This window comes from Ambystoma mexicanum, chromosome 6q (genome assembly GCF_040938575.1).
Source record: "Ambystoma mexicanum isolate Mex_15411 chromosome 6q, UKY_AmexF1_1, whole genome shotgun sequence".
In the NCBI taxonomy this organism is placed as follows: Eukaryota; Metazoa; Chordata; class Amphibia; order Caudata; family Ambystomatidae; genus Ambystoma; species Ambystoma mexicanum.
The window spans coordinates 765,410,193-765,434,445 of record NC_090937.1 but is presented as its reverse complement, the minus strand read 5'-3'; the positions used below and the strand labels follow the sequence as shown (position 1 = coordinate 765,434,445).

The following is a 24,253-nucleotide window of genomic DNA, read 5'->3' as shown; positions in this document are numbered from 1 at the left end:
CCTGTGGAGAAAATCTTACGAACAGCCCTGTTAACTGAACCCATCTTTGTGACATTGACCAAATTGAACCTGGTGAGAAGACCACTTAATTACTAACTTTGGTTTTGCCATTGTTGAACCACTATTTTTCCTTTTGCAAAAGACTACCTATCGCATTTTTGTAAAGCGTGAGGGCAAGCATAGGTTTAGACACAGACAGACTTCTATTCTGGACTACTAGACAATGACGGCCATTAGGAGCATCAGTTAAGGGAACTACCCCTTTAGAGTTGGGGCCAGTCAGGCATTCCACCAACTCAGGAACCTTAGTAAATAAAGGTTTTAAAATGAATACTTTTGAGTCTGTGTCTCTCTTGATACCATGCCTCACTGGTGTAACAGGGGCCGCTGCACCCCCCGCGGCCACATGTTCTGGAAGGGGGGCCCCACTTTGAGTAAAAAAAAAAGTTTTTTTTTTAAATTTATTTTTGTACATTTTCATTTTGTATTCACTCTGCATTTCTAAAGAAATGATTTCTCTAACAGAAATAATTTCTTTATGAAGGCAGAGTGAATACAAAAAGTCTGGTTGCTACCCCCACGCCATGACATGAAGACCCTAGGCTGGAGGCCTCCATGTCATGGGGTGGGCGAATCCCTATGACTTCAAAAAGAAATTGTTTATTTTTAAAATCACTCTGCCTTCATAAAGAAATTATTTCCGTTATGGTTCAGTCCTTAACGGAAATAATTTCTTTATGAAGTCAGAGTGACTTCAAAAATAAACAATGGGCCTCATTACGAGCATGGCAGTAGCCGTGCCTGTATGGCAGGCATTGCTACCGCCATGCTCGCTACAGGCACCGCCTCCCGCGATTGGGCAATAACCGGCCCATTACGAGATGAATGGGCCAGTAATTGCCCATTCGCGGGTGGCGATATTGCCGGGCTCCCGATACCCATTCTGCCCAGTAGGGCAGAATGGGTCCGGGGAGCAAGGTTGCGCCGGCACCGTTGATAGCAGTGCCGGCGCATTACGAGTTATGCTCGCTGGTGCCGCACAGCCCGGCAGGTAAGACCCGGCGGGCTGTAAGGAACCCGTGGGCAGAACTCGCGGCGGGACGGTATAAATGGTGCTGGTGCCTTACCGCCACCTTTCATACCGTCCCCGCCATGGTCCCAATGAGGCCCAATGTATTCTTTAAGTATTATGGCTCCCCTCAACCCATGACGTGTGTTTGTGTGAGTGTATGATGAAAGAGTGCACACAAATGTATGGGTTGCTGGGTATGCATGTGTGCGTGTATGGTGAAAGGATGCACACTTAAATGTTTGGGTGGCTACCTGGGTGTGCCTGTATGGTGAAAGTGTCCACACTTCAATGTATAGGTGGCGGTCTGTGTGAGTGTATGGTGAAAGGGTGCACACAAATGTATGGGTGGCTAGGTGTGGGTGTAAGGTGAAAAGATGCACACTTTAATGTACGGGTGGCTACCTGGGTGTGCCTGTATGGTGAAAGAGTACACTCTTAAATATATGGATGGCTGGGTTTGCGTGTGTATATATTGTGAATGGTGTGTGTGCTTGTGTTCAGGGGCGCAACAAAACCTACATTTCAGGGAGGCTAACCCTTCAAATGTTGGGAGAGGCGCTAACTTTATATGTGGTGGGTAGGAGCAAACTTAATTGTGTGGGGGCATCTAACTTCTTTACGCATTTTAATGAGACTATTCTAGTGCACCTTCAATGTTACAAGCAGTTAACTCTCTCCTTTAGGTCAGAAAGCACCCACTTATGGGCTGCTGTGAGAATGACTGATCTCCTGTTTCCTCTCTACCCTTCCAATCACTCCCCCCGCATGCAAGTACTAAACCCACATCACAATTTCAATTGCTTAAAAAATGTGGCATTTGAATGCAGGTACTAACAGTGAAATGCTGTACATTAGTAATTGCTGGGCCGGGCCCTTGTTAACGTCAAAACCCAGGTGCCGTTTAACATCTGTGTCCTTTTCTGTCTGGCAACTGCTCTGTAGGTCAGCCAGGTCAAGTCAACATAGCCCACAATTTCAGTGGGGGGGAGTGCTGCATCCCAGTCAGCTCAATGGTGTTGCACCTCTTCTTGTGTTTAATGCCTTGATTAATTATTGGAAATCTTCTTTACAGCTAGCCCTATACTTCCTCATCCCAGTGCTTGTGTATGAGGCAGTACTTGTGTATGAGGCACTATGCCTCATACACAAGTACTGGGATAAGGTAGAGATACATGAAGATAATGCCTGACTTAGCTACCTGTAATCTCCATTACTCCTAGTCCCACTCTTCCTCATCCCAGTACTTACCAGTGAGGCAAGGAGGCTCATACGTAAGCACTGGGACAAGGAAGAGGGACATGGAGGTAATTCTGGGCCAATGAGCTGATTTTGGAGGTTGGGGTAGGGCATGGGAGGGAGAAGGGATGTGTGGGGGGGTGGGGTTGTGCAATACATCATAATGGTTGTCCATGTCCATGCTAAGCAGGCATGATATGTGGTATTAGTGGCTAGAGAGGCATTTTGGTGCAGCCAGTCTAGTCATTCCGCAGTTTGGTAGGACTATTTTTAACTGGGCATTTCTGATAAAGCAGTCCTGCTAAGTGTAATTACCTAAGTGTAATTACCTGGCTAGACTGACATTTGGGTTCTGCCATTCTAGCCATTTCTTACTGCGGCACTGTATATTTTTCTGGGCATCTGTGATAAAATGATATGTTATGATATGATAAGCCATATATAACGCACCTGTACACAAGTGTTTTTAGGCACGACAAGACAAGGGAAGAAAAACTGAGGGAGGACAAGACAAATGATCTTACTAAGCCTCGTGTCATTCAGATCGTGCAAGTATGAGAACGAGAAGTGCAAGTGGAAAGGAAGGGGGGGGAAGTGCAAGGGAGAAGGGAGGGGAAAACAGGGCAGCAATGCTCTGAGTAAGTGCTGCCAGGGCAGCGCGGCTCTGGGTAGTGCAAGGAGAACAAGGGACCGTAGCGTTACAGTTACAGCCCCTAACTGCGTGGTAGGCCTGGAGGCAGTACAAGGGTGACTGATCAAGAAAGAGCCTGGACTCAGTGAGTCAGAGGGTAGGCAAGCAACCAGCTGGTACAGCGGACAGGTAGGGCAGCAGGGGAGGGAGAGAGGTAAAGCAGAGGAGAAGAGGAACATTTTGAGCTGCTTTTGGAACTTCAGGTGGTCCGGCTCAAGTTTTGGAGGGTCAGAGGGGCCATTTCAGAGGGAGGCACCTGCAGGGGAGAAGGTTCTCTCCCCCCCCCTCTCTGCCTGGAGAAGCATCTAACCCTTAGGGCTCAAGAAGGAAGGTATTTTGGAAGAGAGCGTTGGATGTAGTGCAGATCCCAGCCCCAGAAACCTTGTGGACAATGAAAAGGGTCTTGAACTTGATCCTTGCAGCCACCGAGAGCCAATGGAGAGATTTCATGGCTGGAGAGATACCGTCCCTGGGCTTGAGGCCAAGGATAAGTTGTGCAGTCCTGTTCTGGATTAGTTGCAGAGGGCAGAGAGTAGAGGAAAGCAGATTGAGAAAGTGGCTGTTGCAGTAGTCCAGCCTAGAGAGAACCAGAGCTCTGGAGACAGTGAGCTTCTGGGGGAAAGTGAGAAATGGAAGAGTCCCTTTGAGGAGGTGCAGCTGGTAGTGGGACTTCTTAGCGACATCCGAGATGTGAGGAGAGAAAGAGAGAGAGTGGAGTTGAAGATGACACCAGGAATGAGCGAGAGAGGAGAGTAGGCTGAGGGGAGCCTGAAGCAAAGCTGAGTGTTATCCGCATAACACTGTAAATTAGAGGATAAGGTAGAGATCAGGTGGGTCAAAGGAGCCAAATTGAGGTTGAAAAACCAGAGTGAGAGGCTAGAGCCCTGGAGAACGCTACATGTAGAGACAGGTGGTGGAGTAAAAGGGACCAAGTTGGACCTGGGAGGGGCAGTCCAAGAGGAAGCAGGTCAGCCACTCCAGGGCCTGATCCATGATGCCCAGGTTCTCACAGAGTCAATTGATCAGGATGGCGTGGTTGACCGTGTCGAAAGCAGAGGAAAGTTCCAGGATGATGAGGACAGAAGGAATGCTGGAATCAAGGTTAGGGATCAGATCTTCACAGGTGCTCAGGAGAGCAGTTTCTGTGCCTCTTGAGCCAGACTGATGGTCATGGAGACAACCAACAGATTCAGTGTGGAGAGTAAGCTGGCAGCTGGCCAGCTTTTCCAAGAGTTTGGGAGAGGGGAAAGTTCCAGTGGCAAAAGAATGATTCCAGAAATCGGCCAAGGCTGGATCAAGGGTGTCCATGTGCTCCTTGATGGTTCTGGAGGAGCAGGCAAGCACCTGTTTCGACGACACTTCCATAGATGGGACTTGTCTAGAAACCTCGTCAGGTGTTAGAAAGAAAAAGGAGAAAGGAGGGCGAGAGGGAGAGATGAGCAAAGGGGGCCGAGAGAGGAAGAGGGAGAGGAAGAGGAGATAGTGGACAGGATGTCCTGAGTTTTAGCGGAGAAGTGAGAGGCCAAAGCTACCTGGCCTGTTCAGGGAACAGGACAGGTAGAAACCGCAACATGATTGGCCAGTTCCTTGCAGATTTAAAGAGTTTGGCTGTGTTGTTAGAGACCGCAGAGACGCAGGCTTGAATTTGTGCTCTCTTCTTGATGAGTCTTATTTCTTCACCTGGCATTTTGGTGCAACCAGTCTAGGCATGTCTTAATGTGGCCTGGCATGCTTTACTATAATGTTATTCTGTGTCTACACTGGTCTACATTGTGCAGCCAGTTGGACATGTTTTCATTGTGGCATGGCATTTTGTATAGCAAAGCATTAATGTTCATGTGCACTGTTGGTGACTTGCAAGTATTGGATTGCTGTTCCCCTACACAACAATAGCAAACACTGTGGCTTTTTAGCCAATATTCTTCAGAAAGTGTGCTGTATATTGCATTAAATCACATATTTATATCTTTCTCTTAGTGCAGTGTGTGGCATACCCCTTCAGCAACACGTTTGTGCGTATTGCGCAAGTGTGGTAATCTAGGGCGGCCCAGAGTGTGGCGCTACTTGTGATTTGTTGCCGAGTTGGGGGGGCCCCCCTCAGCATGGCTTGCAGGGGGGCCCCCAGATCCTGTGTTACGCCACTGCCATGCCTGTCTCACAAATCTTATAAATAAACAAACTGATGGCCTTTACCAAAAGTGAGGTCACTTCCCCCCTCTTAAGCGTCTCACTGTCCCATGCTATGCGTCTAGATCGTCAGCTCCATGTTGTGTTTACCAAGGTTGCCACGAGCAATCATAAAAGACCCACATAAACGCATATTTGCAGTCTGCACATGAAATTGATCCCACTGCTCTTGGCCTCAATACGAGTTTGGCGGTATTCGCATGGCAAATACAGCGTAACAGAATTACTGTTACTGCAAGCGGTAATGATCATTCACCATGTGTATTTTGGATTTAGTTACTCCCCATTCATTCTGAAGTCCCATTGGACTTCTTGATGGAGTGGGTTTATTACTGTGCACGTTAATAACATTGCCTCCACTCAGCAGCAGGTGGAATGTATGCTCTACTGGTTTCAGAACCTATTATCAGGCCTAGTGATACAACAGGCTGCAATTGGAAATACACCCTGCTTTATCACTCCTGCCATACTCCTAATGAGATCCTTTGTTTCATAACTTTAAATCTCTCCACTCGAAAATGATTTGCCTCATGTTGTAAATCTCCCATCTGACTGGAAAGCTGTGTCATCGCTGTCAATGCGCCAGTCTTTCAGCAACTGCCTTTTGTAGCTTGGCAGGAATCCTCTCTGGTCCTTTCAGTTTCTGGTCTAGGCTCTCTTCTTCCATTATTTTCAGTAGTCTGTCATCTATTTCTATAGATTATCTATTGTGTGTTAACAAGTCTCCATAATGCGCATACGCGGCCTTGATCATCCACATAAAGCTCCATCATTTGCAATCCAATATTCTCATAAAAGGCTGTGTCGCCTATTTGTAATGAAACTGTAAAATGCTCTGCGATTTTTTTAGGTGGTAGCTTTAGGCGTGTTCCCTCAGTTCTAGTGTAGCCTCGCACTCAGCAAAGAGGGGAGGTCAAAGGTCTTTACAAAATGCGCTCTGCGCATTTTTCCGATTTCAGCTAGCAGTACAAAAATACATCTTACCACTAAACGACTGGAGCTTACCTTTCACAGAAAGTGTGCAGACAGGGAAGTACCTTCGGATTGTTATAGCGGTCCAGGCATATACTGCAGATCAGAAACTGTTTGTCAATCTGGCGCACCACAGGACTTGGGATGCTGGTACCTTCACTGGCCATCCTAGACCTCTGACATGAGGGGCCCGTTCCCTTTCACCGTAGACACTAATGGGAAAACACATTGAGGGGGAGAAACAGACGTGTTAAACTAGAGGACCTATGCTCAGGAACTACACAACTCTCAAAGGTCATATCTTTCACTGTTCATAAAATGTTAACTGTTATATAAGCAAATGAAGCGGTCACATCGTCCACGGTTACTTTTTTGTTTGCCGTAGGTAAAATGAGGATTATAACATAAAAATGAATAGACAGGAAGTCCAAAGCATGGAGCCCATCTTTCTTCATGCCGCGCTCCGTCCTCATGCACCAACCACATCACAAAGAACTTTGGGTCACGGATCACAAATGTTTCCTCGGCAGCAAGCACTTGAGGTGCCTGGGCGCATACGAGATTTCCCAGCTGTTTTATACAGGTTCACTATGGGGTTTGATGGAGCAGCCCCTAAATGCGCTCAAGCCAGTCTTTTGGAATTCCATGTGCACCCAGAAAGACACCTCCAAAGGTGCTGCAAGCAGCTCCAGTCTGGAGCCAGATTACAGAAACTTTGCACCGGTGCAAGTGGGAAGTTACACAGTATTAGCATTAGGGCAAACTTTGCTCTGGTGAAAAAAACGCATAACAAATGTATCTTTCTTGCACTATGCCAATTTTTGCCCAGGTGCTCATAGCATGCCAAAGTACACTTGTCATGGTGCAATGGTTTTCTAATATGTCCCACTGTTTTTGAAAATAGGACATACTTTGCCCTACTGCTAATACTGTACAACTTTGCACTTGCACCGGTGCAACGTTTCTGTAATCTGGTCCCAGATGTCCTCCTTTGCAAACCTTTATGGTATGGTTCAAGCTCGTATGAAGCTGAAATGCTCCAATTATCTCCTAATGTGTACCACAGACCATCTTTGCCATGGTTCTCCCTATGCGTACAGATCAAGTGCACCTCTCATGGTCTACCTTCTAGAGCTGGATAATCAGTCATCTCAGAGCAGTAGTGTGACGCCTCGTGCTGTGTGGAAGCTAGACAAGTGGGAAATCATGAACTGGAATCCCCGGCTATCAATAATAAAGCGGATATGCACTCCCCCTCTGGGACCGCGCCCCCTTCTATACCACATGGTTAACTGCTGCTGATTGGCTCAGTTTGCAGGCACTGGACACACTTGAGGAAGGTCGGTGCACGCTAAGACATAGCCTGGGGAGGCGAGTTTGGGAGGTCCCCAAGGTCTCCACCAGGCTGTCCCTAGAGGTGAGAACTGGGGGGCAGAGCCCCCCCTCTGAAATCCTGTGTCCCCCTTGTGGACCCTCCCCCCCACCTTAGGCGAACAGTGTCTGTGTTCTCTGTTCGTGGTGTTATTTGTGACACTCACTGAGGCAAATGTTTGCAGATCACATGGCAATACTGCTTTTGTCTCAAAGTGAGCAGTGATCAAGCAGCTTGCAGCCCCTCCCATCAGAATGTAGCCATGAAAGTGCTAATGATGGGCCATTAGTCACTGAATGGTTTTGTGCCTGCATTCTGATGGGAGGGGAGGTGCAGTGGGGTGTGGGTAGTTGGTGTGTGCTAAAGTCTCTCTGCAGGAGTGCTTGTGGAGTCACACATTACCTTTCATAGGTGTCCACCCCCCCACACTTTTGTCTTTGGCACCCTCTGTGCCCCTCCTAAATTTGATTCCTGGGGATGCCACTGATACCATGTAATGATACTACATGGTGCAGTGCTGAGGCTATTGAGCCCCACTGCTTTGCTGCTGTTCACTAAATTCGAATGTGATCACTTAATCCTGCAATGCATTAGGTGCTCACTGTAATACACGCCGTGTGTTGATTTCTGATTAGCACAACTTGTGTAGCGTTTTCACCTTTGGTTAGACAAGATATTGGTCTTGTGCAATAACCAAAGCTGAAATTGATATGAATGTTTAAGTTCTACGACAGCTCATTGGGTCAAACGCTCACTGCAGAGATCTGTGTGGATGTGCTAGATCACGGTTCTAACTCCCGGCAAAGCATTTCTCCTCGCCGAGGTTGATAAACTTGTGCATTTAAACTTTGATGTTAGTAACACCTACTGTGCTACAAAACAATTTACCAGCAATGCTAGCTATAAAAAACTAAGAAGCACTCAGCATAGTGCATGACTTTTTATTGGCTCCATGCATTCCTTGGGAAAGTTGGTTAACCAAATTAGTAGGAAGCCAAATTAGAGACAGTGGCATCAAAGTGTTGAAGGCCAGATCCCGGCTTTGCCATTGGGCGGTACTAAGAGCCAGGACAGGTGATCTTAATTGATTCTATAGTACTGTGTTGTCATCTGTGGAAAAATGTGCCATCTAACATTCTGGTGGTGGTTGCTGACTCTTTTTTCATGTAGATGCTTTGAGTGGAAGGGGCCATAGAAATGAGAATACAGACCAAATGTCGCAGTCTCTGGTGAGCTTTTAGTCAGTCCTCTGTCCTTTGGTGTCTGTATTTTTGACACCAAAACACTGTGCTTTTTCTAGAATGGCCAATTTTCTTCTTCACATCATGAATAACAATCTGCAAGTTTGTGCCACGCAAACCAATAAGCAGGTGATCTTATAGCACAGTTTCTTTTGTTGGGTGTACTTAAACTTTAGTATAAAGTTGTAAAACCAAGACTAGATTTTTTAGGCTCGCATCAGTCGATATTCTGGTACTTGTAGACATCAATTTATGAGAAAAAAAATAAAGCTAGAATCATACGCCTTTTGTATAACATATTTATAGTAGGATGTTATTTTGTTTAAATCTTGTAAATATTGTTATATTGGTTTATCATGTGATTTGTGTTCTTTACATGTCATGTCTTCAAAACAGGTTATAATTTTAGTTCATGAAAGTCAAACATTCTCAAATCATTGCACCTTCTTCTATGACAAAAACTGGCAAACAATGTGGTCACATGGTTAAATTGCAGATTGGGCTCGGTACAAGCTTCCCACTCAACAAAATGGTATGATCAGGGGCAGCTAATGATCAGGGGCAGCCACTTTAATTTCAGAGGCTAACCTGTCAAAAATGCCATTCACTAAATATTTCAAAATGGTCATTCCTTAAGAGTGATTTATTTCTTATGGTGTCCTCTTCTGAAAACCATCACACATGGTTTAACTCGCTATAATCTTGCTTTGTGACTATTCCCCTACAACAGACCACAAAGTAATTGGTTTCTTGGCTCAGTCACAGGAATACTACTTGAAAACTATGGCCCTCTTCTAATCACAGACTTTGTTCAGATGCATGCACCTTCCTGTTAATGTCGAGTCCCTACCCTCTGTCTTTGTATGGTATGTGTACCTTTGTGGCTTCCAATCTATCTTCTGTATTCTTTATCGAGCACTTGCACGTCCTGTGAGACTGCTAATCTGAGTTCGGCTACCATGTGCACATTTTTATATGGCTTCTGCTCTGTGTCCAGCATGTATTCTACAGCCCTTAAACCCTCCTTGTGGATACTATTGTAAAAATGTGTCATGTGCGTATGCTAGAACAGAAATACCCCTATTTTGGACTGCCAATGTTGCCTGGCAGTCCGCTTGCGCCTGTTGGCTCTGCAGTTGCAACAACTGTTGGAGCTTTTGTTGCCCATCTGTCAACGTCTTGACGAGGGCCTCCATGGGGTTCTCTATCCCACTTTTGACACCATTTTGAGGGAATAGGTAGGAAGACACCAGGGTAGGGTTAGGAGTCCTTTATTAAACAGCTGATACTCTTGTCTCTTACGACTCTTATGGTTACTTCACCCGATGATGTCTTCTCTGAGGCAGGAGTGCACCAGGGAAAAGATGAGTCCTTCGTGTTCGCTGTTATTCTGGTCGTAGCTCTATTATGCCCAGTAATAGTGTGGCCCCTTTACATCAGCAACCTCTTCCTGTAATGAAGGAAGTCGGAATGCAACAATGTAACTGGAGCATCTGCTTTTATACTATGGGTGTTCATTTGTAGCAAATCACCAACGGTTTTTGTCCCTTTCCCATTTTGGTGAAGCCGGAATCCCCACCCCCATTTCCTTTCCACCCGCCCCTGTACCCTGGCCGCCATGATACCTCCCTGGACTACTCGAACTCGCGGCCAACGCCTTTCACGAGGGCACCCCGATGATGCCTTGATGCTCTTGGGACGTTTGCAGGTGGACCATCGGCAGACCCTACGCTCCTCAGGCCGCTTCCCCTGGTGGCAGTGCTGCAGGCAAAACTGTGTATGTCCCTGGGCTTGTGGTATGGGATAACCTGTCCTAATCATGTGGCTGGGCTCCAATGGTGCTCTGGGTGACGCGCATGGAGCACTGCACTGGTGATGTGTTGGGGTCCTGGGGTATGGATGGGCGTATAGTTAGCATTCGTCCTCACACCTTGTAATGCCACATATTATTCTGTTTCAGCAAGTATGAAGAGAGTCAAGGGACTTCAAGGGGGTATCCATGCTGATTTGGATCACTGCCAGTGTGGAAGATCTCCACCTTTTTGGATGGAGTTAAACATTTGAAGATATCCCTTTGTGGATTTCCGGCTTCTAATCATGCAGTATTTAGTTCATGCAGTATTCCACGGAATACCACATGAGAAAAAAGATATCATGAACCATAACCAGCAGGTATTGGAAATATCCCTTTTTTTTCCACTCCACCTGACTCATAATGACCCTATACCATTTGACTCCCGATTGTGGTGAAGTAATCTGACAAGTGGCAGAGAGAATCACAATGGTCGCCTATAGCAGCTTTGTTGGGCTTTCTCAACAAATATGGCTGGAGGATGGTATTTGCACAAGCCAATATTGACCTCCTTCGAAGGTAAAGTTATACCAGCTTTTCTATATCTTTCTCAGATAGAGTGTCCCTCGAAGCATAAATAGTTAAACCTCTTGGAAAGTAATCTTACCATTAAATATGATCTATGGTGCGCCCTGAGATAGGCATTGTGTAACATCTGTATTGTGTTGGGTTGTGCTCCCTTTTGCAATCAGAGGTAAGCAGTGTGTCGTATTTATACTCTCCCTGACTCTGCCCCCAGCTAGGCTCAGGGATAGGCCTCCTGATCCACCCCCTTAGAGATAGGTAATACATTATATCTATACAGTGTTGGGAGCTGCCTCCAGCTGCCCTCAGGTTTCAGCATTGTGTAACATTGATGTCATGTTTGGGTCAGCCTTGTGTGAGAAACCTGAGGGTAGTCTCACTCCTAAACCCTGTGGATCCTCTTTTCAGGTGGCCAGGGAAAGGCCATAGCTTTTGGATCCCGACCCTGGGGGTGGAGAGGCGAGGGAGGATCATCTGGTTAAAGGGTTCTCAGCGATTGGGAGTGAGGTACCCCTAGCAAAACATGTTATCCCCCTTTCCCTATTCATGATCAACCGGACCCTCCCCGAGTGTTATGGGCTACTGCAATACTTCATTTCCCCACATTTGACATCTGGAAGTACTGGGACCAAGAAGAAGAGACTGAGAGTAATGAACACTGCACCTTCATTTTACAACTCTAGTACTGGAACGAGGAAGATGCCTGCAGAGTACTATTAGAGTCAGGCATATCCATTTAATCATAGTCAGGCAAGTCTAATCAGGCATTTACACCTGCAATCTGTTAGGGACTGTAGATGTATAAAGAGAGACCAGTGATACAGGGAGGTCTGTGTAGGAGAGACCCGGGGACCCTTTTCGTGAGGAGGCAGCCATGGTGGGCCCTGAAGAGTAGCCAGGATGTCGGCAGACATCCCTGAGGTGTGGGAGCCTCCTTGACAGTGACTGAGCAGCTGGGGCTGCGAACAAGTAAGACAGATAGAGAGAGGACATCGTCCAAGTCCACCCAGTAGCAACAAAGTTGCTGGCATATGCAGAATTCAAACCAACGTGCGTGTGGGGCTTGCTGAGGTCGGAACGCCAGCCTGGCAAACACAAGGAAGCAGCAAGAGCTACCGGAGCAAGACGCCGGAGACCGGTGAGTGATGGAGGAAGCCACTCAGAATCCAGGGCGTTCCCGGTAGGCTGTGTACAAGTAATGAAGTACGATATGAACGAAAGCTTCAAACCAAGATAAATGGTACATATTGAACAATGAACTGAAAGGAAGTTTCAAATAGCACTTAACTATATATATAGAACACTGAACTGAAGGGAAGTTTAAAACAGTGCTCAACTACTCATATTGAATACCGAACTGATTGAAAACCTAAAATTAAAAAATGTTGAATACTGAGCTGAAATAAAACATTATAGACAAAGCAAATAGCCAATGAAGAACTATAAGGAAAATGCCCATATAAAAGCAACCTATAAGGAAAAGAGCAAGTGTGAAGGAGTACAACCAAAGGTGGGGCATGAACAAGACCACCACAAAATGAATCTTGTAAACAGATGCAGTGCGACAAGGCCAAAGACTGACAAGAGGTGTGTAATACAAAATGGCAAAGCCAGGAGGATAAATAGGAAAACCCAGAAGAGTATAAAACTGCACATAAAGTCAAGACGCCCACAAGAAGCAGATACATGAATAGGAATTTGTACACAAGGCCAAATGCAGAGGAACCTGTGTCGGCTGAAGAGCCAAGAGGACCTGGTTGCGCGACCTGTGATGGGTGGACCGTGTGGTCCATCAACTGCACCTGGACCAGTGAGCGCTATATTGTGAAAGACAAAGAAGCTGAAGGATTGCTACGTTGAAGTCTTGGGGACGGGATCCCTGAAACTTAATGAACTACAATACCGTCTTGAGGACATGGCCTCAAGACTCTTTTTATTTACTCCTCAAGATTCCTTTCCCCAAGTTCAAAGTAACAACTTTGAACTTGGGGAAAGGAACCTTGAGGAGTAAACTGCGTTACTTTGAACTAGGGCAAGGGAGCCCTGAGGAGTTTGTAGAACTGTTTGAACTTGAACAAAGTAAATCCTGAGACCTTTTTGTGGAACTTTTTTGAAATTGGGAAAGGGGAGCTGAAGAAGAAGCGAAGAGCTCGAAGAAGCTCATAACTTTATGTTGATCACCATTTCTTTGATTATTGACATCCCTATACACTGTTTAGCTTCAGTAGTGAGTGCAAGCATAGGTTGTGGACACAGACTTTTAAGGTGAACTATTTGACTCAGACTGTCCTTAGTTTCGTTCAGGTAGGGAAATCCCACCTTAGCATAGGGCAAGTTAGGGCTTCTACCATCCTGACATTTAAGTTAATACATATCTTTTGCTTGAACTTTAAGTCTGTTGTCTGTGTCTTGCTTCATGATGCCTTAACACTTGTGAGATGGATTGCTGGGGGTAGGAAATGTATTGCACTTAAATTGTTGGGGAAGGAAATGTACCACACTTGGATGGATTTTTGGGAACATGAAATGTATTGCACTTAGATGGATAGCTGGGGGTAGGAATTTTATCGCACTTGGATGGATTGTTGAGGGTAGGAATTGTATCGCAATTAGATGGACTGTTGGGATCATGAAATGTATGGGCTTAGATGGATTGTTGGGGACAGTAAATGTTTTGAACTTTGATGGATAGCTGGGGACATGAAATGTATCACACTTAGATGGATTGTTTGGGGTACGAATTGTATCACCCTTAGATGGATTGTCGGGGGTACGAAATGTGCCGGACTTAGATGGATTGTTGTGGACAAGAAATGTATAAGACTTAGATGGATTGTTGGGGGTAGGAAATGTGTTGCTCCTAACTAACTGTACTAAGAAATCACCACTCTGCATGCTCACCCACAAACTTTGAAATAAACACAAACATACCTCTACCACACCACAAACTGCACACACTTCACAACACCCAACATGAAACTAAAGCATGCACAATCACATCTCAACATCACATGACGGTTACTAGCCAAAAACGTACCAATGCTCAGTGACCGGTTTCTCTGAACTGAAGCTGCCAACAGAACATCAAAGCTCTGTTGCTCTTCTCCCTCTCAATTCCACTAACAAATCTCCTCTGCCTAACCCTCCTTCCATTGCAGATCTACCAGAGCGCCAAGACACCACGCAAGTGGCAAGAGTGTGCGTTACAAGACCCCATAACATTGACATTAACATAAATCATTGTTCATGGTTCTCCCATTAAGTCTGCAATAAAAGTCCAGCTTGGCAACAGTTTCATACACATCACACTCTGGTCAAATATAGCCTGCCAAAGAAAATAGTCTTTTGGGGATCATCAGGCAATGGACATCTTCGAGTCATGTCTAGCAGGTTTTATAATTCAATGTTGGAAAATGCACGTGTGTAACCAAGTTTTATCCAGGTGTGACATCACAAAATCAAGTTACATCCCCGAAACCTATCAGACATTCACATTGGGCAGTTTAGGTGAACTACATATATGTCCTATAGGGGTTAATTCTACTATTGCATAGCCATATCTGGTGGCTCCTCCTAGGACCACCTCTGCATGTTTCAATCTGCAATGTTGAAGGGTGTCAGGGAGACGATTGGCTCCTGCAACATATTATATCCTCACGTGAAAGGTGACTCTGGATTGGGTAGAATGGGTCCTCCCAGTCCTGGGACTTTGGCCGATTACCAGGCTGAGTGTACCGTCTCAAGGTAATGAGAATTACCATGGAGGAGCTCTGTGTTCTCTAATGTTGCCACCTCTGATCGCCTAAGCCTGGGAGAAAGCATTCAGTTGGCAGTTCATGAGCAACACTTGTATCCTTGCACATCTGATTTGGTTAGAACAGCTTATCTCGGTCTACCTTGATTGAATGGGCCTTGTCTTGCTCTGCTGGGTCACATGTGTTGAGACCACGAAATGGAGCTCTCTTACCTGTAATTATGAGGATTTTAGTCTGAATTTCTTGCCGGTGGCTTGTCGTCTTGGTAACCAGGAAATGTCCCCCTCCACTCATCCTTGGCTGGAGGCTTTGTTCTGCCTGCCTCTGGCTGCAGCGATTATGCCAGCCCTTCCATGTACTCAAATACTCTCTCCCTTTCCTCATTCACTCCAGTGGGCCTATAGCTTCATTATTTGTCCTTATGGCTTTTCCATGATAGTGGCAGTCAAGCATGTACAAGCTACGTATATGATTACTTCCGCGTCTTGCGTTTCAGCTTTGGTGAAGAATGTGACTAGATATAGCGATATGTATGTGTGTCTGTCATTTACCTGTGTGAGTCATAAGCATGTGTTTCATGTCTGTATGCAATAAGCTAGTGCATGTTCGTGTAAATTTGTGAATGGATGGCTATGTACTTTATGTCTAAGCATGGCTATGCCGAGATGTCAGTGATGATGTCATTGATTTCTTGATTTGCGGTCAGTCGACTTGCTCAATTGATGGCATCTCCAGTTCCTCCAGATCGACTGGGCACGGCCTGAATGGCTGTCGAATAGAGTAACGTTTCTCACATCTGTGATGCATAGATGATGGCGGTGAAGGGCCTAAGAGTGAGGTGCGTCTGTCGTGTCTCAGTCTTCGGGCTGAGAGTCACGCGGGGGTCATGAGAGCCATACTTGAAGCTCCGGCTTCAGCAGCGTTAATGACACCATGATAGAATCCTCTAAAACAATCAAGACAGGTACACCACGTCTTGCTCATAATACAGCCAGATAATGATCTGTAAATCTATGCAAAAATATTAGCCAAGTGCTTGAGATTGGCTCAAATTGATGAAAATGGATATTAACCGAGGTGGCACGTAACGGCCTTCTGGCCAAGTTAAGGGCCGAGCAGAGCCTGGCGTCATGCCTGCAGGTAATGTCACCCAGGCAGTGGAGCCATTACCTCCAGGGTTGGCCTAATGCAGAGTTTAAAATCGCCATTAGCACCTGTGAAACTGCAGCATGGTTGCTAAATTCTAAAATAAGTTATAAGAAAAAAGAAAAACTCACTAATCTTCTGTCCTTCGATGACAGTTCTGTGAGAAGGAGTCAATTTTCAATGTTGATTATGCAGACGTAATCAACACTGAAAGCGGAATCACTCTCAATGACCTCCATAGTATTGAAATAAAGGCTAGTCATTTTTTCAATTTGTGTCACATTTGCTTTAGCCTTTTCCACTCGCATGTGCTTTTTCACAGGTTGTAAAGGGACCGTGGTGGGAGCAAGTGGGGCACAGCACAGGGCGAGGGGCACGCAGCACCTGGGAAGGTCGGAAATTGCATGCTTATACCAGTGAACACAGCACACATTCTGAACTCCCCGATTGGCTAGCACCCTCACCCAGGGTGTTAAGGTTTGCTATATTAGATGTTGGAATAGGTTTTGACCATGTTCACTGCTCTTACATCTTTGCAGCCCTAGAGAGCTTTACATTTAGTCCAAAGTAACTAAACAAGGTTAACAAACCACCAGGCCCCCTTTACAAGAATCAAGAATTTGGGTAAATTATCTCATCTCCTAAAATCCAATTATCACATGGGAAGAGGCAGGATTGTCCCCTTTCTCCTCTAACCTTAATATTATTTATAGACATATTCATTCAGAGGGCTAGTGAGAATTCACTATCTGATACTAATCATAAAACTCGTATATACAGATGGCATGATGTGTGACTGTTAGGAAAACCCACTCTTTCTCTACACGAGGTCAAGGCTTAACTAGAAACCTATTGTTTGGTTTCAGGATTTTGACACGTTTTCCCAGGCCCAACTACTTTGAACGTAAGGCCCTCCTTGAGGCGTGATTGCCCTTACAGAAAACACTGGTCACCAACAGGCACATATTCCATTAAATAACTAGCACACAAATTACTCAGGCACACCCAACCCTATCGCATTTCAATACTCTTGGCCTTCTGGATTCACTATATGAGGACCTGATTAGAAAGGGCAGGCTGGAGCTCTCAGGGCGAGGGTGCACGTATAGTATACAAATAATGCTCCTGCCCGGTCTTCTTAGGTTTATAATCACTGCCTTTAAGGTTGGAACCAAGGACAGTGTTGGACATTCAAGGTAGGATTGTGTCATTTATACAAGGTATGCAGGCCCCTGGTGTCTCTCATAAACTGACCCATAACAGGGAATGGGGGTCCCAGACATAGACGTACATATTGTGTCTGCGCAGTAAAAGTGGTTATTTTATTGGACTTTATCTAACAGCAATATGATGTAGAACAAGAGGCCATACAGAGAGCACTTAGACAGCAGATACGGATGCCCACCGCCCGAAGGAGATAGCTGGCACAAGGATGGCCACTGCGGAGATGGCTGTGTAGTACTAGGATACATTTTCTCACAGCTTCCTGGGTTACAAAATGTCCCTCTCCTTTTATGCCTATCCTGCGAACCCTGACTTCACTTCTGGTCGGGTCCAGAGAAACTTTGAGAACAGGGAAATAAATCAGTTACAATCTTTAGGTTATTGGAAGAAGGGATTCCCCATACGTTTCAATCTAGTAAGGGTGTGTTTCAACTATAGGAAAGTTATGGATACACACAAATTCACCACGGGGTCACCAGAGTAACAATAAAGAAGAGGTGATAAGGCAAGTTACCGAGTATGGGCAGCTATTGAGGTTGAATATTAATGTCACAATAACTACTAATACACACCATCTTTTGGCCCCTGGCCCACTGATTGTGAAACATGCCCAATGCTACTTACCACGAGAGTAATGATATAGCCTAAAGCTGCTAGTTATTATTATTAGGATTATTATTACTACTATTGTTATTATTGTATTTATTGAGTGCAGACCTAGCTTTAGGAAGCAATGTGGTGCTTTACAAGTCACAGGGGAAGTGCACAGTGAGGAAAGCATTGAGGCAAGGGAGGGGTGCTAACAGCAGGGGAGGGGCAGGGCAAGCTGGCAAGCTGGCAATTCGGCAGCAATGGATCAACAGGCAACTAGGGTAGAAAAGTGGAGGAGCAGATGCCCAGTCTCACTTTAGGTGGGGAGTGTCTGTGGACCGAGGTGTTATGGAGGAGCCGTTCCATAAAGAGGAGGGTCATGAGCTCCTTCCTGAAATGGGGCGAGTCTCGTGTTGATGGGGAGGAGGTTCCAGATTCTGGGGCATTGTCAGAGAAGGTGCGTCTTCTGGTTCTTTCCTTCCAGCACCGGTGGAGTTGAAGTCTGCACATGTCCTTAATTCTGGTGGATCGTAGGCTTCCAGAGATTCAGAGCTTGTCAGTGAGGTGGCTTGTGGACTTGAGGGTGATGGCCTTGTAGATGTTGCAGCAGGATTTGAAGGTGGTGTGGGCTTGCAGCGGGAGCAAGTGCAGTTCGATGAGGGTTAGTGTGATGTGGTCAAATTTTCAGAGCCCTTTGATGAGACGTGCTGCAGTATGTTGGACACATCTGAGGGGTGCCACGGTGGTTATCAGAAAGACCTTCCAGAAGGGCATGGCCACCATCATGTGGGAGGACACTATGGCTTGGACATAAGATTTGAAGTGGTTTGTTTGGATGCAGGGCTTGATTTTCCGAAGGAGGGAAAGTTGGTACCAAGCCGTTTGTATCTTACTTGCTATGTGCTTCTTGAAGGAGAGGTCTTTGTTGATGTAGAATCCAAGGAACTTGGCGCAGGTGGTCAGCTAGGGTGTGAAGAGCTTGAGGTTCGTAGCAGAGAGACAAGTCTGGATTTCAGGCTGTTCGATGCTGTTGGTCAGTAGTAGGAATTCGATCTTGGAGGGGTTGCGCTTCAGGTACGCACTAGACATCCATGACTGGATCAATGTGAGACAGGCCTTAAGCCTGTGGGTGTTTTCAATGGAGGATATCTTGAGGTAGAGCTGTCTGTCATCTGCTTATTGGTTAATGTTAATGTTGTGTGGAGCCATGAGGTTTCAGGACCGGTTCAATAGAAACAGGGTTTCCAATTTTCGATTTCATCCAAAAAAGCCTGGCAATCTCCCACCGAGGCTGTTTGCTTTCCTCTCAGGCAAATCTGGAAATCTCTGGTTTCTTTTGAGCTGTGTGCCGCATTAGAAGGCCTGCAGGGGGCACTATTCATGTGTAAAAATCGGCAGGTCACCTTCAAACGAGTGCGGCCATGCCCCCTCCTGTGGGTGACCTGTAAACAATGCAAGCCCTGGGGTCTGGGGCTATTGCGCGGCTGCACTGTGTAATAACAGTTAAAAATGGTTGATACACACTTTGACTGCCCCCTCCGTTGTTACTTGAAAGAAATGGTCATTCTCAAATTGGTAATGTTGGAGCAAGTTTATTAATGGTTTACTCCCTTTGCCCATTAATTGTAGTTGACACGTGTTTCAGCCTCTCAAGGGCCTTTTTCAAAACAGAAAACTTATTTGAGGGCAAATTACTTGCTTAATCATGCTATCCATCGAAATTTCATCTTACAAAAAAGTCATGGGTTAATCCCTTTGTTGTCAGCGTTCTGCCAGTATTCCTCGCGTCAGCGTGCAACTGTTGGAAAACGTGTAATAACAGTCATTAAGACTTAAATGTTCTGCTGATAATGTAAGGCATGGTGGACGCGTCCATAAGCGGAAATTATGAAAGTCGCCAATCTCCTCCATCTCCCACCCCTTCAGTTAATTGAATACAGAGGAGAAGTGCTTTGCAAAGTATATCAGTGCCGCTATATGTGATGGACCCACAACGCAAGTTGAATGACAAGTCTACTTAATCTTCACCAGAAATGGTCCTGTCAGGACCCATCTGCTATCGGAGGCTGTGAGGCCCTCGCATCCTTAAGTGTCGTAGCTGAAAAATGTCCACTCCTCACCCTCCCGGGCATGCGAGCCGGCCTCTTTGTAGTGGGGGTGAATATTCACATGTTTGTATTGCATAAAGAAGTCACGCATCATGTGGGCATATTGTGTACTGTATGGCTGTCCTGCAGATAAGCCTTACCGCCCATTCTTCATCCTTTAGCACTTCTTAACGAGAAAAACATTTAGTACCATCATTCATTGACCATCGTTCCATGTGTCCAAGGGAGAGAGATCAATATTGAAAAGAAATGCAGCTGAACTGCCAGACCAAGCATCAAATGCTGGCTGCTTCATGAACAGCAGTCGAGAGCCTGAGAAGGGCACCATTCTCAAATGTTTACCATTCCCAAATACATAGCTGTATGGTAAGTCCCACGAAGCCGCTACACCACGTGTGAGCAGCTGTGCAGCAATGTCACCACACTGCGAGGGTTAAGGGAAAAGGCGTTTGGAAGAAGAGAAGGTGTGTGTTGGGGCGTGACACGAGGAGCCATGGAAAGATTGGGAAATAGTTCAGTGGACAGAAGAATGCCAGGGGTGAAGGGGTAGGGGTGGTTGTCGTATTTGATTCAGGCTCAGAAGTAAGTTCCCAGCTTTACCACTTCCAAAAAGTGTGATCCTGGGCAACTCATCAAGTCCCATGACGCCTAACATGTGAAAGTTGCCAGTTCCCATACATTTCCAAATTGTCAGTCTAAAAAAGTGATTTAGTTTAGTGATCTACGAGGTAGGTGCATGAACTCACTGAGCTATATGTGTTGCTTTGTTCTCACAGGGATGCAGAATGGTCACGTTTCCAAGCTAGACACCATGAGGTACATGTTGGAGTCCAGTGCAGTGGTTCATGAAACTAACTTTCGAGGCGGAGGCTCAATAGGTACGGGGGGGATGAAGGCTGCTTCTTATAAATGAAAGTAAACGTGTGCAACTGTAAAAAAAAAAAATAATAACTGTGGCCACGGGAGCAGTAGCTGGATTCAGAGTTGGCACTTTGCTGTCACGTTGATGGTGATGAGAAAGAGTGAGAATCAGTTGCGCAGCACCATTGAACTGACCGGGCAATTAATATAGTAAAGCATTTCATTGTTAGCACCTGCATTCGTCTGCATACATTTTTAGGCAATTGAAATCATGATGTGGGTTTAGTACTTGCATGCCAGGGGAGTGATTGGAAGGGCAGAAGGGGGGCAGGACACCGCTCATTCTCACAGCAGTCCTTAATTGGGTGTGTTCAGGCTTAAAGTAGAGAGTTACCTCCTTGTAACATTGAAGCTGCACTATAATAGACTCATTGGAATGGTAAAGAAATTAGATGCCCCGCCCCCACCGTCCCTGAAGTTAGTGCTTCTTCCAACATTTGAAGGGTTATCCCCCCTCAACCCCAAGATGTAGGTTTTGTTGCACGACTGTTGGGAATGTGGGCAGATTAACGTGCCACTCGGTTGTTCTAACCAACTCCTTGGGTGTGGAACTAGTTTGTCGTGATGCTCTTTAAAGGGCTTTGCATGAGGTTATTCTGTTTTCTTAATTTGTTGATGTGTGTGTTTGTGTCAGTAGGTTATGTTTTTGTGTAGTTGTTTGGGGGGCTTAGCTCACAGGGACAGTGTCCGGGCCTTTCAATCTTTCAAATAAATAACACATCTGCAGGCACATCTTATGTATCACAACAGTGACCAAGGGACCCGTCTTAAAACAAGGGGCTTGTAGCACACTGATTGAGCAGTTTGTGATCTTGGCAAATAATGTAATCCCACTGCGCACTGCCTAAAACAAATGGTGAGTTCTCAAAGCCTGCCATCTTTATAGATAACAATACCAGTGTAAAAACAGGTCAAAATCAGTCTATGATTGATGGACATCTTTGAGTGATGGTTTCATTAGGCTAACAGAATCAGATTTAAAGGCAATGACTTAACAAAAACCATTAAACTGAAATGTGTCAGATAATACTGGCTTAGTGGCAAAGAACACTTTTGTATGGCGGTCAGGACTGCCCTTCCTTGCCCATTGATGAAAATGAAATTGATAGCTGGAGTTTAATGCTCTGCCAGCAGGGGAAAGTTTGTAGTCAGCCATTTGTGTTTGATAGTCTGGGACTCTGCTCGTTTTCACAAATCAAAGACTTTATTGGAAGAAAAGAAAGGGCAGCGATGGGCAAAGAGTCCCTGAACAAGTATTGCATGATTTACTACAATCATTTTGACTAGTAGAAATTTTAGATATTACCGGATAACCACATTAATCTTTATACTCTGGAAAGTGTTAACATCTTGCACTGATAGATATTACCCTACGTATGCATGCAATGAAACAATAAAGGAATATTTGTGTGTTTGCACTGGAACAAACGGTTACCTGCGATTTTCTGAAGGGGCAAACGGGAAAACACTGATAAACACAGATTCTGAAATGTTCTAAACTCTGGAAAAACACACTGAAGTAAAAAAAGAATAATGAAACCCCTAAAACAGGAAAGCCTAAATATGAAGTTAGAAGGTTAAAGGAGAGTGGATGGATCCTTGAGGGACTCCACAATGAGTGAGTTGGTGATCAAAAGGGAATCCATTCAAATTGTTGGTGGTTAGCAAGGTAGAATTTGAACTAGCTCAAGATGGTCCCGCTGATCCCCATGCATTGACTTAGAATGTTGGTGATTATCTGGTAGTCTACTCTATTGAATGCTGCAAAGAGGTGGAGGAGAACCAGGAGACAAGGATGGCCATCATCGAGGATGTTATGGGCATAGTCGCGCCTTAAAACACTTGTGTATAGATGCGTTATAAATGCCATATCATATCATATCATAGTCGATCACCATGATGGTAGCTATTTCCTTGCTGCATCTAGCTCGTACGCCTGCTTGGTTGGACTGAATATGGTTGTTGGCTTTGATGTGTTGAAGGAGTTGCATGGCTACTGCTTTATCAAGGATCTTACATAGGAAGGGCAGATGGGGGAGGGGACAGTAGTTGCTAAGGTTGTCAGGGTCTACTGCTGGTTTCCTGAGAAGCAGGAAGATGTGCCCACTCCTGAGGGTTGAGAGGAAGCTGCCTTGAGTGAGGGAGCGGTTGATAATTGCCAGTAAGAGTGAAGTGCTTCAGTCAGAAGGGTCTTGAGTACATAGGCAGGGAGGATTTCACCTGCAAACAATGTGGTCCTCAGGGATGCTCAGGTGGCAATCAGGTCTTCCATGGTGATTGTCTAAAATTATCCAGGTATTGATGGGTTTGCGAGATGGAATGTGTGGTGTGCTGTCAGCTTTGGTGTCTATGTGCCAACCAACCATGCAGATGTTGTTGATGAAGAAAGTGTTGATGGTGGTGGATTTTTGAATGGAGTGCAGGTGGGTTAGGCAGTGGGTTGATGCAATGACTGGTGGCTGTAAAGAGGGCTTCGCTTTAGTTGTTGCTCTTGGTTATTGTGTTCTTGTACTAGTTGGCCTTGGCAGTGGTGATCAATCATCTGCATGTAACACAGAGGTCCTCGCGCAGGGCGAGGTTGGATGCACTGCAGGGTTGTCCTTTCTTGTTTTCTGATTATTCTTTGCTGAAGTGGAGTTCTTAAGTGTACCAGGGTGCAGAAAGTTTACGCATGATTGTGCGTTGTTTCACCAGGGCATGGTGGTTGATGTTTTGAGTGCTTGCAGAAGATAGTCGCAGTCCTAATTTGTCTGCGATAGATCAACACATGGGAGGTGGAGGTTGGCAAGGTCTTCCGTGAGAGCTTCAACTGGGAGGTTCAAGAATGATCTGAGGGCCTGGTTGCTGCGTTTGTGATGGATGTGCTTGACTGGAATGATGTGACTAATGTCAATGGGGACCGCAAGATGGTCCAACCTGTCGAACGGGATTGGAGAGCTGTGGTGGAGGGTGGGCAGCGAGGTATGACAAGGTCGAGGGTATTGCCTTTCCTCTGCCGTGTGAGGCTTGGAGTGTCAAGAAGCTAAAATGCTAAAATATTAAACAAAGCCTCAGTAGCATGGACCAAATATCAAAGGTTTGGGCTCAAGTCACACTCCTATCCAGTACATACGGAGGGAGATGGGGAGCGGCCAGCCACCAGCAAAATTTCAATATACTAGCAACGGGATCTCCCCTCCTATGTGGCAACACGTAACTAAATATGTCTCTAGTAAGCAGGCATTCCAGACAGATGTAACCTGAATGAGACATCTACTCCATCCAAATCTGTTACTGAAAACTTCATGAATTTAGGTGATGCCAAAACAGAACCAGGACTGGTCGCCTTTCGTTAACAGCCGGTCCATGACCAAAATCCCC

The 24,253-nt window shown here is 45.6% G+C and overlaps 1 protein-coding gene across 4 annotated transcripts in view; it reads right to left on the bottom strand.

Annotated features, from left to right (window-relative positions):
• TRIM2 (tripartite motif containing 2) overlaps nucleotides 1-24,253 on the bottom strand; it is a 601,585-nt gene that overhangs the window by 201,938 nt on the left and 375,394 nt on the right. For all 4 annotated transcript variants that reach the window (XM_069631297.1, XM_069631295.1, XM_069631296.1 and 1 more), the window contains exon 2: nucleotides 6,192-6,370. In XM_069631297.1, the coding sequence (XP_069487398.1) occupies nucleotides 6,192-6,325 (134 nt within the window). In that variant the 5' untranslated portion in view covers nucleotides 6,326-6,370. The remainder of the gene's footprint in view (nucleotides 1-6,191; nucleotides 6,371-24,253) is intronic.